The sequence below is a fragment of the Siphateles boraxobius genome, unplaced genomic scaffold, assembly GCF_051911475.1.
Source record: "Siphateles boraxobius isolate OS27281-9 unplaced genomic scaffold, OSU_SipBor_1 13, whole genome shotgun sequence".
NCBI lineage: Eukaryota > Metazoa > Chordata > Actinopteri > Cypriniformes > Leuciscidae > Siphateles > Siphateles boraxobius.
This window is the reverse complement of record NW_027508733.1, coordinates 13,322,302-13,339,628: the sequence shown is the minus strand read 5'-3', so window position 1 is coordinate 13,339,628 and position 17,327 is coordinate 13,322,302. Positions and strand designations below refer to the sequence as shown.

The following is a 17,327-nucleotide window of genomic DNA, read 5'->3' as shown; positions in this document are numbered from 1 at the left end:
AATAAAAAATATTATCAGTATAAGTGTAGAAGGCAGTGTTACATTAACTTCATAATGAACAAAATAATGTTTCTGTTTATGCCACATCAAACAAAACTCTTCATGTATTAATTTCACATCTCAAAAGCACAAGTGGTTTGACTTGGAACACTGTTAATGTGTCTATTGTTACAGTATCCACCTTATTCCTGACGAGTTTACTGCGTTTTGAATTATGGGTGGCACTTCCGGTTTGGGGAACTCCCATTCAAAAAGACTGAAACGAATCATTTCAAATCATAAGGTTGCCCTACAAATAAAGCTGATCCGTCAGTTTAACTTAATGAGCTATTAGTTTTCTTTCATGTTTTATCTAAGAATAACATCAGAATAACGTAACACTTGGTATTTTAACGTGACAGGTTATAACAAGAATATCTATAGTAAGAGCTCTGCATTCTTTTCCTCATGATTATTTTCTTTTTTTCTTTTGAATTTCGCTGTAATAGTACGATAAAGGTCAACATATACTGCACATTTGTGGTCTGTTCTCCCGATTTAATTTACGATGTAGCCTATACCAATTCACTGGAATACTCCCCAAATCCTGCACGTCTCTTTCCAGGTTTGATTTAGGTAAACCAGGTAAATTTACAATTTATTATCTGTCAAAATGATTGAAATCACTTTAAAATAGAATCACGCAATGCTGAAGTAAAACATTTATTTTTTATTTTTTATTAAGGCAACGTATGTTACATAATACAGATTACCGCCGATTTTGCTGTGGAAAGATACTTTTTCATAGATTATTCATGGTCTTTTGAAAGTACCTTGTTTATGCTTTTACACTTTTAAATGTCCTTTTAATGTTCAATGGTTGAAGGGTAAGTAGAATAATGTAAAGTCATCGTACACGGTTTAAAAATATATATTATTGCGTCCAGAGCTAGTATTTCACTGATTGTTTACAGCTTAACGGAAGTTACACCCATAATTCGCGCAAAGCGTCATGGGGCGCAGGAATACTGTGGATATCATCTCTGTTTGCAGTCTCATCGTTCAAAGGATCGTTTGTTCCGTTATTTTCCGAAACATCTGTGAGAAAACAAAGAAAGAATCACAGAAGTTAAAAAGTGAAATTAACAGTCTTACGTCTGCATATAACACCAATGCAGCATTTCAATTTACTGTATTAACAGTGTTTATTAAATTAACTTGTGAAGCCATATTATCATAAAGATTTAATGCTGAGTGTTATCAACAGAGTCAGGGCTCCTGCTGTATTAATTAAACCTTTTGTTTATACAATGAATCTTTTCATTCATTGTTAAATTTACTCGCTTAGCAGACCAGGAGTGGCACTGAAAAATTATCAATGCATTGATTAATTTTTTTATTTTTTATTTTTGTGTACATTTAATGAATACATCCAATAATAATAGATTCCTTCATTTTATTTTAAAGTGCATGTCACTCCGAGTTTATTGTGTTTCAAACAGTGAAGAATCTACTCAAAAGGGAAAATGAATCTATTAAACAAAATATTTAAATACAATAATTAAATCTGTGAAAATGAAACAAATCTTTGTTTTGAATGGAGAGTTAGTATAGAATATACAGTATGTTATATACAGAATTGAAGTTCTGTATGCATGAAATTCTGTACGCTCACATGTGCATGTTTTTTTTCCCCTTAAAATATATTACAAGCTTAATATCTAAATGAAGGTCAGTGTGTCACACAGGGAAAATTATTTGTAAGAATTCTCTGTAGTGAAGCCAAGAAAATCTGTCAAATTTGTAAAGTTAAATTAAAAAGAGATCAAGGTCATCTTTATCTTTATATTCCTATTAATGGTGTTAATGTTGTAATAATGTCTGAATGAACAAGAGGAATGAATCCAAATCACACATCTTGTGTTTATCCATCCTGAACTGTATTTTGATTCCCTTGCTGGAAACAAACACATATTTTAATATTTTGTAAAACTTTCATTTTCACTTGCATACAAGAATAAAAAGAACAATCTGACCGACATGTAAAGCAGTCGATCACAGTTCTTTTTGTCTATAGTTGTCTATAGTTGATACGTGCTCAGATTCCATATCTCAGATTTGTTGTGAGAAAATGTAGCAAATCATAATTCTATACTCAAAAGCACTTCCTGTATCAATCTGGTATCTTGTAAACAGACTTTTGGAAGGTGAATAAAGCCAGCCAATCAGATCAGATTGTATTTGATGGAGAAAGTGTTCTGCCAGTAATTTTAGTCTGTGCTGAAGTTGCTAAATAATCTTATCAGACCAACCATCTACATTATTTGCTGTGTGCTGTGTGCAGATTTGTGTTTGCAGTGTGATCTTGCAGAAGAACCATGTTGCTTTTAATTAATTATACAGTAAATGTATTATTAATTGTTATTATTCTTAGTTAAATATTTAAGCTTATTTTATGTTAAGTTGTAAGAAATACGTGAATTCTATCTCAGGATCTGTCCAGGATATGATGCACTATTTGCTCTTCAGTCTAAAGTTAAACAGTTTCTTTGTAACATGTTTAGTATATATTTAAAATGTTTAATATATTCATTATAGATTAATGAGGGCACATCATACACAGACACAACAAATGGTGCAATTGTTGCTGAGATCAAACACTATAATATTTGCAGTTACTATGTTCAGTTTGAGTTTTCTACAGACACACAGATACAGATCACAGTAGATCAGTCTCTGCCCTTCATCTGTTATTGTTTAACAGTATTCAGACTTCACTCAGGTTTATTTCGGAATTATGTGAACTGTGGGTGATACTGTCAGGATCAGGGTTACTTCTCTGCTCTTTCTCACTCTCATACCACCACACACACTCATTTACACACCCATTTCTCTCACTCTCCAGCGCACACACACTGTCATGTTTGCGCTCTGCCTTCACCTGTTGATCATCAGTATCAGCGCTCTCGCTGCTGTCCGCTCACACCTGTCTTGTCTTGTCTAATTACTCAGTCTACTTCTAGTGTTTGTTCTCTCTGTTCTGTGTCGGATTACTGTGTGAGTACGTTCTCTCATTTGTCAGTTAAAAGAGTCTTACCTATGTCTTGTCTTGTGTAGCAGTATTCGCCTTGTTGTCTCCTGTCTCCTGTGACCTGCTTCGGTGAGATTCATCCGTTGTTCTCTCTGCTCAGCTGCCGGCTTCAAGGACCATTGTCTCTGAGAGTATTTTCTGTTCTTCGTAATCTCTCCCGACAAAATATCCACTGAGAAGCTGTCTATCTGGAGAGCACCTTTTTCTGTTCTAGTTCTGAGCTGTTATTCTTTAAGCTGATTTTGTTGGACATTAAAGACTTTGCATAGAATTTCCTTTGCTTTTGGATCCTTTTGTATCAACCCTGACAGAATAATCCGACCAGGATCGATCCAGCAAAGGAGGAATCTTTTTTTTCTGCTGTAGAGATCCAAGGAGTTATGCTGTGTCGTCACGAGGAGGAATTATCTGCTGCCAGAAATGCGGTGGAATGTTTGGCCGCACAGGTTAATGATATTTCTGCACGCCTCCTTCATGCTCACCAGGAATCACCGGTTGTTCAGAGTCGTCCTTCTCTTCCCGAACCTCGTGTGAACAATCCTCCATGTTATGCAGGTGAGCCTACGGAATGTAGAGCCTTTTTGACTCAGTGTGAGGTAGCTTTTTCCCTGCAACCACAGACTTATGCGGAGGATCGTGCCCGCATCGCCTATGTGATTTCGTTATAGACTGGACGCGCTCGTGAGTGGGGCACCTCCGTTTGGGAGGCTGGGACTTCCTGCTGTCACTGTTTTGATCTCTTTAAGGAGGAGATGATTAAAGTTTTCGACCAGTCAGTTTTCGGACGCGAGGCTTCGCGTCTTCTCACCACGATTCGCCAGGGGAGGAGAACAGTGGCTGATTTCGCGATTGAATTCCGCACCCTTTCCACCACAGCTGAATGGAATGAACCTGCTCTGGTCGCGTGCTTCCTGGAGGGTTTGAATGTGGATTTAAAGGAGGAGATTTATGCTCGCGGTTCTCCGGCCCAGCTTGACCAACTGATAGAGCTGGCGATTCGCCTCGATAGATGGTTTGAGCAACGGCGACATGCCCGTGCAGCTTCCTCCACTCCTCGCGAACCTCCTTTTCCTGTCTTTGCTAGACCTGATCCTGAGGCCCATGCAGTTGGGTGGCATTCGTCTTCTGCCAGAGGAGAAACAACGTCGCATCTCCAACAGACTGTGTCTTTATTGCGGCTCGGCTGGCCACTTCGCAGCTTCGTGTCCAGTAAAAGCCAGAGCTCGCCAGTAGACAGAGGAGTACTGGCGAGCGCGACTGTTTTGTCCTCTTCATCCAGATCCTGTACCACCCTGCCCGCCGTCCTTCGTTGGGCCGGTTCCTCCGTTTCATGTCCCGCGTTGATCGACTCAGGGGCTGAGGGGAACTTTATTGATGAGAGATGGGCTCGGGAACATAACATCCCCCTGGTGGACTTAAAGGGGAACACCACCGTCTTTGCCCTGGATGGTAGTATTCTCTCTAATGTTCACCGTGTCACCAGTCCGGTGAGTCTCACCGTCTCAGGAAACCATCAAGAGACTATTTCTTTTCTCATTTTTCAGTCCCCCTATACCCCCGTTGTGTTAGGACATCCCTGGCTAGTCCAGCATAGCCCTCATATTGACTGGGTCAAGAATACCATTTTGTCTTGGAGTCTTTCATGTCATGTTAATTGTTTAGTGTCTGCTATTCCTGTGGTTTCTTCTGTGTCTGTTTTTCAGGAGGAACCTGGTGATCTGTCTGGGGTCCCGGAGGAGTACCACGATTTGCGGGCGGTTTTTCAGTCGTTCCCGGGCCGTTTCTCTACCGCCTCACCGCCCCTACGATTGTTGCATCGATCTCCTCCCTGGCACCATGCCGCCTCGCGGTAGATTGTATTCTCTCTCGGCGCCCGAACGAGAGGCTTTAGAGAAGTATCTCTCTGAATCCCTTGACGCTGGAATTATTGTTCCGTCCTCCTCGCCAGCTGGTGCTGGTTTCTTCTTTGTTAAGAAGAGGGATGGATCTTTGCGTCCTTGCATTGATTATCGGGGGTTGAACGACATAACGGTCAAGAACCGGTATCCCTTGCCCCTTATGTCGTCAGCTTTCGAGATCTTGCAGGGCGCAAAGATCTTTACTAAATGGGATTTGCGAAATGCTTACCATCTTGTTCGTATAAAGCAGGGAGATGAATGGAAGACCGCGTTTAACACCCCTATTGGTCACTTTGAGTATCGCGTTCTTCCTTTCGGGCTGGTCAACGCTCCCGCTGTTTTTCAGGCGTTGGTCAACGCGTTTTGCGTGAAATGTTAAATGTCTTTGTTTTCGTTTATCTGGACGACATCCTCATTTTCTCACCCTCACTCGAAGTACACGTTCAACACGTTCGTCGGGTTTTGCAACGTCTACTTGGGAACCGTCTCTTCGCTAAGTCTGAGAAGTGTGTGTTTCATTCTCAATCTGTCACCTTCCTTGGTTCGGTGGTCTCTGCTGAGGGAATCAGCATGGATCCCGAGAAGGTGCGGGCGGTCCTCGATTGGCCCGTTCCTAATTCTCGTGTTGCCCTCCAGCGATTTTTAGGTTTTGCTAATTTTTACAGACGATTTATTCGTAACTTCAGTCAGGTTGCCGCTCCTCTTTCTGCTCTCACCTCGACTAAGTCTCAGTTTGTTTGGTCAGAGATGGCACAGGATGCGTTCGATCGACTCAAGAGGCTGTTCACCTCCGCGCCCATTTTGGTTACCCCTGATCCTGAGAGACAATTTATAGTCGAGGTCGACGCTTCCGATGTAGGGGTTGGGGCTATTTTGTCGCAGCGTTCTTCTCTTGATGACAAGGTTCACCCGTGCGCCTTCTTTTCCCATCGTCTTTCACCGGCAGAGCGCAATTATGATGTTGGTAACCGGGAGCTTTTGGCGGTTCGGTTAGCCTTGGGGGAGTGGCGGCACTGGTTAGAGGGGACCAGTATTCCGTTTATCATTTGGACTGACCACCGTAACCTCGAATACATCCGCTCCGCCAAGAGACTTAACGCTCGTCAGGCCCGCTGGGCATTATTTTTTGGTCGTTTTGATTTTTCAATCTCTTTTAGGCCAGGTTCCAAGAACGTTAAGCCCGATGCCCTCTCGCGGCTGTTCGGCTCCTCAGAGGCAGCTTCGACCAAGGAGGTTATCTTACCCCAGCACTGCGTGGTCGGAGCTGCCGTCTGGGGAGTTGAGCAGACTGTTAAGAGGGCTCTCTCTCTCGCCGTCAGACCTCCTCGTGCCCCGACAGGGACGTTATTTGTTCCTCCCACCGTTCGTTCATCCGTCCTCCAGTGGGGCCACGCCTCAGAGTTAGTCGCCCATCCTGGTGTTAAGGGTACCTTGGCCACTATTCGTCGGAGATTTTGGTGGCCCACTAGAGAACGTGACATACGTCAGTTTGTAGCTTCTTGTCCTGTCTGTGCCCAAACTAAGTCTAGCAATACCCCGCCTGCGGGTCTCCTCAGACCACTCCCTATTCTGTCACGCCCCTGGTCGCACATTGCTTTGGATTTTGTTACCGGTCTTCCTTCGTCCGCCGGTAACACGGTGATTCTTACGGTAGTCGACCGTTTTTCTAAGACTGCTCGTTTTATCCCGCTTCCTAAGCTTCCGTCCGCCCGAGAGACCGCCCAGATCATGGTAGATAACGTTTTTAAGATTCATGGTCTTCCTTCGGACATTGTGTCTGACAGAGGGCCCCAATTCGCCTCTCAGTTCTCGAGGGAGTTCTGCCGACTGATTGGGGCGTCCCCCAGTTTGTCGTCAGGATTTCATCCTCAGACCAATGGACAAGCCGAACGGACCAATCAGATTCTCGGCCGTATGTTGCGCAGCTTGACTTCACAGAGCCCTGCATCCTGGTGCGATCAGCTTGCCTGGGCCGAATATGCCTATAATTCGCTTCCTTCGTCCGCTACTGGGTTATCTCCGTTTGAGAGTTGTCTCGGTTACCAACCCCCACTTTTTGCTTCTCAAGAGTCTGAGACTTCCGTGCCTTCTGTTCAGGCTTCCATTCTTAGGTGCAAGAGTACTTGGAGGAGAGTGAGATCTGCGTTATGTCGTACTAGGGCGCGCACTCGTAGAGCTGCTAATCGTCGTCGGGTTAGGGCCCCTCGTTACGTTTGTGGGCAGAAGGTTTGGCTTTCCACCCAGAATCTTCCTGTTCACGAGGGCTCTAAGAAACTTATGCCCCGTTTTGTTGGTCCTTTTGCTATTTTGAAGGTCCTTAGTCCGGCAGCGGTTAAGCTCAGATTGTCTCGCTAGTTACGTCGGGTGCACCCTGTTTTTCATGTGTCCTGTATCAAGCCTGTCATTCGAGCTCCCGCCCGTCCCGCCCTTCCGCCTCCGCCTCTCGACGAGGTGGATCCCATTTACAGAGTTCGCAAGCTGCTTGACGTTCGTCCTCGGGGGCGTGGCCACCAGTTCCTGGTGGACTGGGAGGGCTATGGGCCTGAGGAGAGGCAGTGGATTCCGGCCCGGGACGTCCTGGACCGCTCGCTCATCGAGGATTTCTATCGGTCTCGCCAGACCTCTTCCTTGGGAGCGCCTGGTGGCGCTCGTTGAGGGAGGGGTACTGTCAGGATCTGGGTTACTTCTCTGCTCTTTCTCACTCTCATACCACCACACACACTCATTTACACACCCATTTCTCTCACTCTCCAGCGCACACACATACTGTCATGTTTGCGCTCTGCCTTCACCTGTTGATCATCAGTATCAGCGCTCTCGCTGCTGTCCGCTCACACCTGTGTCTTGTCTTGTTTAATTACTCAGTCTACTTCTAGTGTTTGTTCTCTCTGTTCTGTGTCGGATTATTGTGTGAGTACGTTCTCTCATTTGTCAGTTAAAAGAGTCTTACCTATGTCTTGTCTTGTGTAGCAGTATTCGCCTTGTTGTCTCCTGTCTCCTGTGACCTGCTTCGGTGAGATTCATCCGTTGTTCTCTCTGCTCCGCTGCCGGCTTCAAGGACCATTGTCTCTGAGAGTATTTTCTGTTCTTCGTAATCTCTCCCGACAAAATATCCACTGAGAAGCTGTCTATCTGGAGAGCACCTTTTTCTGTTCTAGTTCTGAGCTGTTATTCTTTAAACTGATTTTGTTGGACATTAAAGACTTTGCATAGAATTTCCTTTGCTTTTGGATCCTTTTGTATCAACCCTGACAGATACTTACCCTTAGCCCTTTTTATTTTAGAGAACTTCCAGCAAAGGTAAATCACACCAGGAACTGCAGCAGCGGAAAACCCCAGCAGAACACCAACAATAATCCCTATTAGAGTATCTGAAGACAGACCTGAATATGTAATGATAAAGACAGACATTAGTGTGAATGTGTCTGATCTATAACACACACTATAAACATCAGCACTATATAACATGAGTGAAGATCTTATACTGTAATGATAAAGACAGACATTAGTGTGAATGTGTCTGATCTATAACACACTATAAACATCAGCACTATATAACCTGAGTGTAGATCTGATACTGTAATGATAAAGACAGACATTAGTGTGAATGTGTCTGATCTATAACACACACTATAAACATCAGCACTATATAACCTGAGTGTAGATCTGATACTCTAATGATAAAGACAGACATTAGTGTGAATGTGTCTGATCTATAACACACACTATAAACATCAGCGCTATATAACCTGAGTGTAGATCTGATACTGTAATGATAAAGACAGAAATTAGTGTGAATGTGTCTGATCTATAACACACACTATAAACATCAGCACTATATAACCTGAGTGTAGATCTGATACTGTAATGATAAAGACAGACATTAGTGTGAATGTGTCTGATCTATAACACACACTATAAACATCAGCACTATATAACCTGAGTGTAGATCTGATACTGTAATGATAAAGACAGTCATTAGTGTGAATATGTATGATCTATAACACACACTCATCAAACATCAGCACTATATATCCTGCTTTTAGATGATCTGATACTTTAAATCCCACTTGACAATTGTGCTGGCTACTGTATACAGGCAACCCGGGCACAATACAAACCATCAAATAATTTGCTGATTTTCTATTAGAGTTAGTACTGGCTGCAGATAAAGTCCTAATTGTTGGTGATGTAAGAAATTGTAGTCTGCCTCGATCCCCATTCCACTCCAAAGTATATTTTAGAATAAGCTCATTCCCAAAACGGCTTAATTATCATAGAGATGAAGGAAGTGAAGTTATATTGTTTCTTCACCATTTGGGTTGATCACATCATGAGCAAATGGTCATCATCAATTGTAGAATGGGAATGGGTGTGGGACACAGAGAACCTTCTCAGACAATGGGGTGTCTCAACTTCACTAACATACAGACCACAGCTGGTACAACAAGAGCAACTTCATTTACATTAAGAGTGGTAAACTGTAACAGGATAAAAGGTTTGAGATTTGGATGTTCTGGGTTCATTCTGACGCCAGTGAACCCAAGGTGCTTTGTGTACCTTGCCACTGCTATGCTGTAATAAACTTCATTTTTGAGATCTTCAACGTCCACATCATTTTTTCTTGCAGTGATTTTAATATCATTGTAGATAGGAAATGTCTCTAAATGCAAATGCCAATGCGTCTTTTTCATTAACTCTATTGGAGTTAGACAACACGTGTCAGGACCTACTCATTGTCGTAATCATACAATTGAAAATCATCATGAAAATCTAATATTATCACATGGAATCAATGTTGATGCTGTTGAAATTCTGCAGCAGAGTGATGACATAGAGTTGAGAACCCCTGATCTAGACCGTCAAAAATTATTATTAATACTGATAGCATGCCAGTTGAGATGGACTCTGTAACTGCATTGATGTATTCATTATTTAGTGTGTTACTTTCCTGAAAATGTAAATTTATTCTAGTAAAGTAGTTCACTTCACTCTTATTTGTTGTTTAGACTATTAAACAACTTAAAATTTAAAAAGAAAATATTTAAGTAAAGTTGAAGTCCCCCGTCATGTATTGCACCCTGTAGTACATCTGCTCCCTTTAAAAAGTCTACAACCCCTCCAGAAGCCTGTCCTAAGAGAGCGGCGCCTTGTGGTTCCATCACAGAGAGGCACAAAATCATTCTCCAGGACATTTTCGTTCACTGTTCCTTGCTGCTGGAAGGATCTACCCAATCCCATCCAGAAAACCGAATCCCTCAAAGAGCTGAAAACTCATCTCTATCGTGAGCACTTAAATATGCTGTAAGGCCGTCTAACTCGATCCAATGGCGGTATTCGAATTAGCGGTGAAGGACTCTGCGTGTTACTGTCTTTTCTCGCGGCAAAGTATTTTTGGTTAAATGCAATACATTTTCTCATATGTATTTACTCGTTACTTCATCTGACTCCATAAATGAAAGGTTTTAATAAACCTCACTAAAAGTGAGCGAATGTTTGACTATTCCGTTTAACTCTTCAATGAAAACAATGTCAGAGTCAGTTAAAATAATCAAATTGTCATGTTTACGAACGAGAGTGGAGACAAGAGCAGGTAAGTGAGGTTTATTTACAGTGAAGTAAATACAGCGGGGAAACAAAGTCGCAGCTTCAGACACACAGGAACGGGCAAGCGATGCAGGGACCTTGATGAACGCCGGTGAAGTGATGTGATGAAGGTGAAGCGGTGATAGCCAGTCCAGAGAGTGCTGTTGAATAGTGACGAGGAACACGAAGACATCCAGGACAGGAACGCAGGTACAAGTAACAGCCAGACAGGAACAGGAACGAACACCAGGAACACCTCACAACGATCTGACAAGGACGAGACGAAAACAGTGAGTATAAATAGGCATCGCTGATCAGGTTCATCTGGTGCTGGGATCGAATGCAGCTGGCGCCACTGATCAGCGGTACGGACGGGAGACCACGCCCACACTCACACACACAACAACAATGACACGAGACAAGAAGGATACAATGAATTCAAACACCGTGACACAAATGTAACAATTTATTATGTCAGGTAAATGTATCATGCCAATTTCATAATCAATTCAAAGATAATCGATACAAAACATCAAATGCTCTGGAATAGAGAGAAGATGCAAACCCGACTTTAAGAAATACATGAGGCTGAGAGGTCTTCCTCTCAGCCTCACGGACCGATCTGAAGTACAGAAAAGGCCCCGAGCTCTCGCTGCGTTTCATTATATACCCAGACCTCATTTCAAATCTAAATATCATCGACAGTGGAAATTTACCTGCAAGTAACCATTTGCTAGCAGTGGAAAATTAGCATTCAGTCAAATGGTCAGAAGGTGTTAACTCAAAGACACACCCTCAAGTATTGGAGGGTGTGGAAGATATTTCAAAACTTCCTAAGAACTTTATTACCTTTTGGTTTACTTCTTTGGGAATGAGACATTTGTACCAGTCGCACTGAGGCATTTCAAATAATACCAAACATGTATAAAACGATAATAAAATGATAATCATTCACATGAAACCATTTAGATTCTTGTGTGAGTTTGGGAGATCTCACCACGAGTGGGGGTCGAGGGAAGGAGATGTAAATTAGCACAAGAGTGAGTTCCAATGTTAATTTCCTTTGTTTTCTCAGAGAGTGGCCCTCTCTTAAAGTCCTTCCAGTTTTTCCAGTCTTACAATGCAATAGGTGATTCTCTACCGAAACATTTTTTGCTTCTTAAATATGGAGACGTTACAATCAAAACGTAATAACATGGTTACAATAAACATGGTTATCAGGCACATAAACATGCAATTAATCTGCATCGTAGGGATACACAAAATTACTGGAACACCATCGGAATCAGCCGAAAAAGGCTTGAACTGAAATCATTGGCCCGGTATGAAAAATTATGCCGATATGCCTTTCCAAAGAGATAAAATGTTGATTATGTGCCTACAATAACTCCCATGTGTGCTAGCAATAATATCACATGAGCAGTGTGGTCATTCTTGAAGTGAACTTTTGCCTGTATGGTGATTAGAGGGATGAACATAGGAATTCATTACATTGTAAAATGTATTCAAATAGAAAACAGTTGTCTTAGTGCGCATAAAAGACTTGTTTCATAAACATGAAATAAAAGCTTGATTATTCCCAACTTTTGACCAGTAGTGTACATTTGGGATGGTATGATTATTCTGGGTGGATATCCTTTTAATAACACCATTAAAGCAGAGGCGTTGTTATGGGGGAAGCAGAATATGCTCAGCCTGATCTCACGGGGAAATTGAACTATTTTATGAGGTGGTGATTCATATTAATTCATATGATGATTATTAGAAAAAAGTAAGTACCTGAATTTTAAGCTCACCAGTGTCACCACAAACATAGTTATAATGCTAATGTTTCCATTTAGTTAAGAAGCTTTATCTTTAAGATGAAATCTGTAGATCTTCTTTTAAATAAACAAAGATTCTAACAATTGTCCTGTAAAAAAAATGTTAATAGCCTTTACGCTTCTGAAATTTGTCCAAGTTTTTTTCTGCACAGACTTGAGAATTGTTAGCAAATATTAATGACTGATTTAATGCAATCACATTTTATAGCATGGCAAAAAATAAGACAAACAAACTCTACTCACCCCTGGCAACACAAATTAATCCTTTGAATCCACTGCCTTTTCTGATGCTGGGCAGTAGTTTATAGACGCTAGAGTCTGTGTTTGTGATATTTGTGATGTTCAGAGATCCAGTCTGATTATCCAGCTGCAGTCTGTCTCTGAATCTCTCATCAAGAACATCATCTTCATATAATGAGAACGAACTCACCGCTCTGTTGATTTCATCTATACGGGTGCTTTCAGGTCCAAACACCCACATTATCTGATCATCTCTCTGTATTTTAGGCCCCGTCCACACTACTGCGTTTTCGTTTTAAAACGGAGAATTAAAACGAAAACGATCTCCGTCCACACCAGCGTTTTAGCTGCGTATTAGAATTGATCTCCGTCCACATTAAAACGACTGAAAACTCGGATCACGTGACCATTCTCCAACACTGTGCATGCGCGTGCCGGTGTAAACAGGAAACGGATGGACTATTCCTCAGATTTGATGAGGAAGCAAGTAACGTTAGCTACCTCTGCAAAGATTAGAAAATGTCTAAGACCAGAGATTTCTTTTCATGGACCGCCGCTGCACACGGGAATTGTCATAGATCGCTCGAATAATAGTTTGCCTCCGGCGCATGTAGGCAGTTATAGCATTGTAAAATGCAGAATTTGCTTGCACAACAGCTGCTAACAAAGACATCAAAGTCAGTAACGCTTGTAATTCGTTATCCATGTTGCACTCACTAACATCAGCTACGTAGTCCAGGATGTTTTTGTTTGTTTTCTTCCGGTGACGGGACATGTGATGGGTGGCTGACGAATCAGGGAAGGATACGTCATGGGTGATGACACCCAATCATAGAGCCGAGCGTGACCTTCTACGTCATCGTTTCTAAACTCCTCCGTTTTGTACCGTCTACACTAAAACGCCCTCCGGAGATTCAAAACGAAAAACGGAGCTGCAGCGTTTCTAAACTTCTCCGTTTTGGGTCTTCGTTTTTCCCATTTTAGTGTGGACGGGAGGTGCAAACGTAGCAAAAGGTCTCCGTTTTTAAACGAAAACGCAGTAGTGTGGACAGGGCCTTAGTATCAGTCTGAAGAGTGACCGAATCTCCTTCCTTCACTGACATAATCTTCATTTCTAGAGAAAATACAGAAACAGTTTCTATGAGATTAACATTTTATAACACCAAGTAATTTCAGTGAACACATGCAACTGAGTATCCACCTTATTAGTCACTATATATATATATATATATATATATATATATATATATGTAAATAACTACAATAACGACCCAGTGCATTGAATGTTAAAAAAAAAAAAAATTCTACAAACCAGTATGTTTATAATTATGAAAATATTATAAAATAATATTAGAAATCAAGAATTATTCATTGAGCACAAATAACAGTGAATACAAATGAACAATTGTTCAGTGAGTAACATGAATGATACTGTAGCTTTGGCCAACATCTGACCCAGTTTAAAAAGTACTACAATATTTCCTTTGCACCTCAAACACACTAGCCTGGTCCTACCAGACTCTCGTACATTTCATTTGTACATAGATTCTGGCCGCTCTCCATTGACAAGCGTTAACTTCTTTGAAGGCGGGTACTGTGTTGAAGTTTAAAACTATTGGATCTGCCGTTTGGTTGTGACGTATATTTGTTTTTTAATGCTTTATTTGATTATTCAGTTTACAAAGTGAAATAACAGAATTAGAACACAACAATAATTATTAAGAATAACAAAAATATAAAAAAAGTGAAAGAAAACACTTCAACAACATCGCACAAAAAAGAAAAAACAGTTAGTCGTGACGTATGTCTACAACTTAAACTAGGGCACCTCAACGTCATCGTTCTCAGCCACTCCCTCTGTTCGCTGATTGGACCAGTAAAAATTTGTTCGGAGAAATACACAGCAAACCCAGACGTAGTACTGAAGGGAAATGAAAATTGAGCGGAAGTACGTAGGAGGGCGTAGCCAGGCTATAAACACACATGACTGTACACTAAAAACATATAATACATTTCTCACAAATATTTCAGAGTCATAAATATATACGTTTTTAAAGGGTTACTTTATTTGAAGGGGGCAGTTGTGGCCTAATGGTCGGATTTGTAACCCGAAGGTTGCGGGTTTGAGTCTCAGTACCGGCAGGAAATGTAAGTGGGGGAGTGAATGAACAGCGCTCTCTTCAACTCTCATTACCCACAACTGAGCTGCCATTGAGCAAGACACCGAACCCCCAATCACTCCCCGGGCGCCGCAGCAAAAATGGCTGTGTACTGCTCTGGGTGTGTGTTCAAGGTGTGTGTTTGTGTTCAATAGGCTACTCACTGATGTATGTGTGTGTGTGTGTAATTGGATGAGTGAAATTCAAGACCACAAATTCAGAGTATGGGATATCGTACTTGGCTACATGTCATGTCACTTTCACGACAAGATAAATGTATGTATTATTGTTTTTGTAAAAAAATAACCTTGACATTTAAAATTGTCTACAGCTTTTTTCTCTGTAATGCCATTTCCTGCCTTACGGTTTTCTTGTTACTGGTGATGGGAGAAACTCAAATCTTTTAATAAATTGAACCAATTGCTTCACAAAATGATTAACTGTTTCGAATCGGTTATCAGTAATAACCCCTTCTGATCAAAACAGTGGAAATGCAACAAACACTCAGGCCAAACATGCATAAAAAACACATTTTACAAACCCACTGCAAATGTTTTATTGAAAGTATGATCTATCAGATGCAATAAATAAATAATCATCTAATATACCATTAAGAACGGGCGCCGTTCGCACTTATTCACGCAACATTAAAACGGGGAGTTCTGAACAGTTTTTGTCTATTGACGACAACAGATCAATTAAATCATGCAAAAATCGGTTGCAAAAACACAAAAGTCCAAAAAGTGATCCGTTGAATCCGATAGAACAAATAGGCCTATCGATTAATTCTTCTTTGCTTATGTAATGTTTCTTCTGAGAGAGTGGAAATTTGTATCAATTTTCAACTAAATTGTTCACTTTAAGTGCGTTTTAGGAGGAAAACATTACTATTTTGTTAGAGTCTTACTAAAAGAATAACCCCGCCCCCATCGTTCTTTCTGCAGCACTGATTGGACACATTAAACAAAACAGACACTTAACATATACAACACTATATGCATCTTGTTTCTTCTTTTTAAAGTTGTGAAAATAACTTTAGATTCCTCTTTGCTGCAAGCATCAATGTTATAGTTCTGTCAATAGATAATATTTACTTTACACATATTTCAGTTTTTACACATTATTCTCTTAACTTACACTCATAGGTGCATTTTTTAATTTACAAAAGCAACAACAGGTTTTGAAGAATAAACCTCGTATTATTCCACATCATCTAAACTGTTCTCAGAAAATTTATCTTCAGTAGATTTTAATCCAGTTATCAGATTGTAAGACTTGAGTTACTCACCGTTGACAGTAACACTGAATATGTCATGTAGTGTCTGAAATGTGGTCCAGATCTTTAGTTTATAGAGTCCAGTATGGTCAGTTCTGGTGTTTGTGATGGTCAGAGATCCAGTCTGATGATCCAGCTTTAGGCTGCCATTGAATCCCACGTCATCACCCTCAGATGTAGAGAAGCGTCCAGCTGCTTTATTAATCTTAGCTATGATTTTATCACCAAACCAACACTCAGCTGAATCATCTTCTGGTATTTCAGTAAGAGGTTTTAGAGTGACAGAATCTCCCTCCATCACTATCAGTGTCACATCAACTTTCTCCACACCAAAAACACCTGGTGGGGGAAAAAACAAAAAGATGATCAAGCCATTTAGAATTTTTTTTCTTCAGTGCAACAAATGATACAGTGTTTTTTCAGTATTGTACTGAAGTGCTCTCTGTGTGTCTGAAACAGAGAGATCGAGAATCCAGAACTGAGTCTATATCACTGCTGTGCCTGACTCTGCTGTTATTTAGATTACTAGATATAGTTTGGAACTGGCTTTCACAGACTCTGAGCATGCTTTTTAAAGTTAATTTTTAATGTTAACCACACTTTACACTTTACATCCTCCAACTGAGCTTCATCTCAGTCTCCTAACACATCATTATTTTTGCAGCAGTCTGTTGTATTTAAGAAATCAATGCAATGAACCAAAATAAATAGTTATTCTTCCAAGGTTAAATGTCAGATAATACAAATCCACAACCAAAATTTGTATAATTCTTCAGATATAGGGAAGACCAGACAGTGTTGTAAATTGGAATGAGTTTTCACAATCATTTTAACCACTTAGAAATTCAGTACAGGAGTTTAATCACTGTCATGCGTGAGGACCAGCATCCTCAGAAGACAGTAGAATTACAAAAAGTAAAAGTAGTAGGCTACTAGAAGTCACTAAAAATATATATAAAGAATTATAAAAAACAGGTTTGAGGTAAAAGTTAAATATAAGAAACGGCTCATAATTAGATTCAGATCCACGAGAAACAGACCAGTCCACCACACAGACCCAATAGCCAGCTTCAACTCCCTTCTCACCAACGCCGGCTTGATCTTATGAAGGTTGTAGTAGAAATTTTAATAGTCATTGATCCCAAACAGGTATCATAAGAGAAAGAACCTATTCAATGTATAAAAGTATATGTGTGTACGTGCTTGTGCATGACGTTTCAGGAACATATGGGACAGGACCTCTGACCTTAGGGACGGTCAGTTTGGGCCAGTTTA

At 40.8% G+C, this 17,327-nt stretch overlaps 1 protein-coding gene across 1 annotated transcript in view; it reads right to left on the bottom strand.

Moving 5' to 3' along the window:
* Window positions 1-964: 964 nt before the first annotated feature.
* Window positions 965-17,327, bottom strand: part of LOC143736335 (uncharacterized) — a 34,801-nt gene continuing 18,438 nt past the window's right edge. Inside the window, exons 2-6 of the mRNA XM_077227075.1 lie at window positions 16,065-16,391; window positions 13,678-13,731; window positions 12,621-12,884; window positions 8,232-8,351; window positions 965-1,077 (exon numbers count right to left, since the gene is read on the bottom strand). Coding sequence (XP_077083190.1) covers window positions 965-1,077; window positions 8,232-8,351; window positions 12,621-12,884; window positions 13,678-13,731; window positions 16,065-16,350 — 837 coding nt within the window. The 5' untranslated portion in view covers window positions 16,351-16,391. The remainder of the gene's footprint in view (window positions 1,078-8,231; window positions 8,352-12,620; window positions 12,885-13,677; window positions 13,732-16,064; window positions 16,392-17,327) is intronic.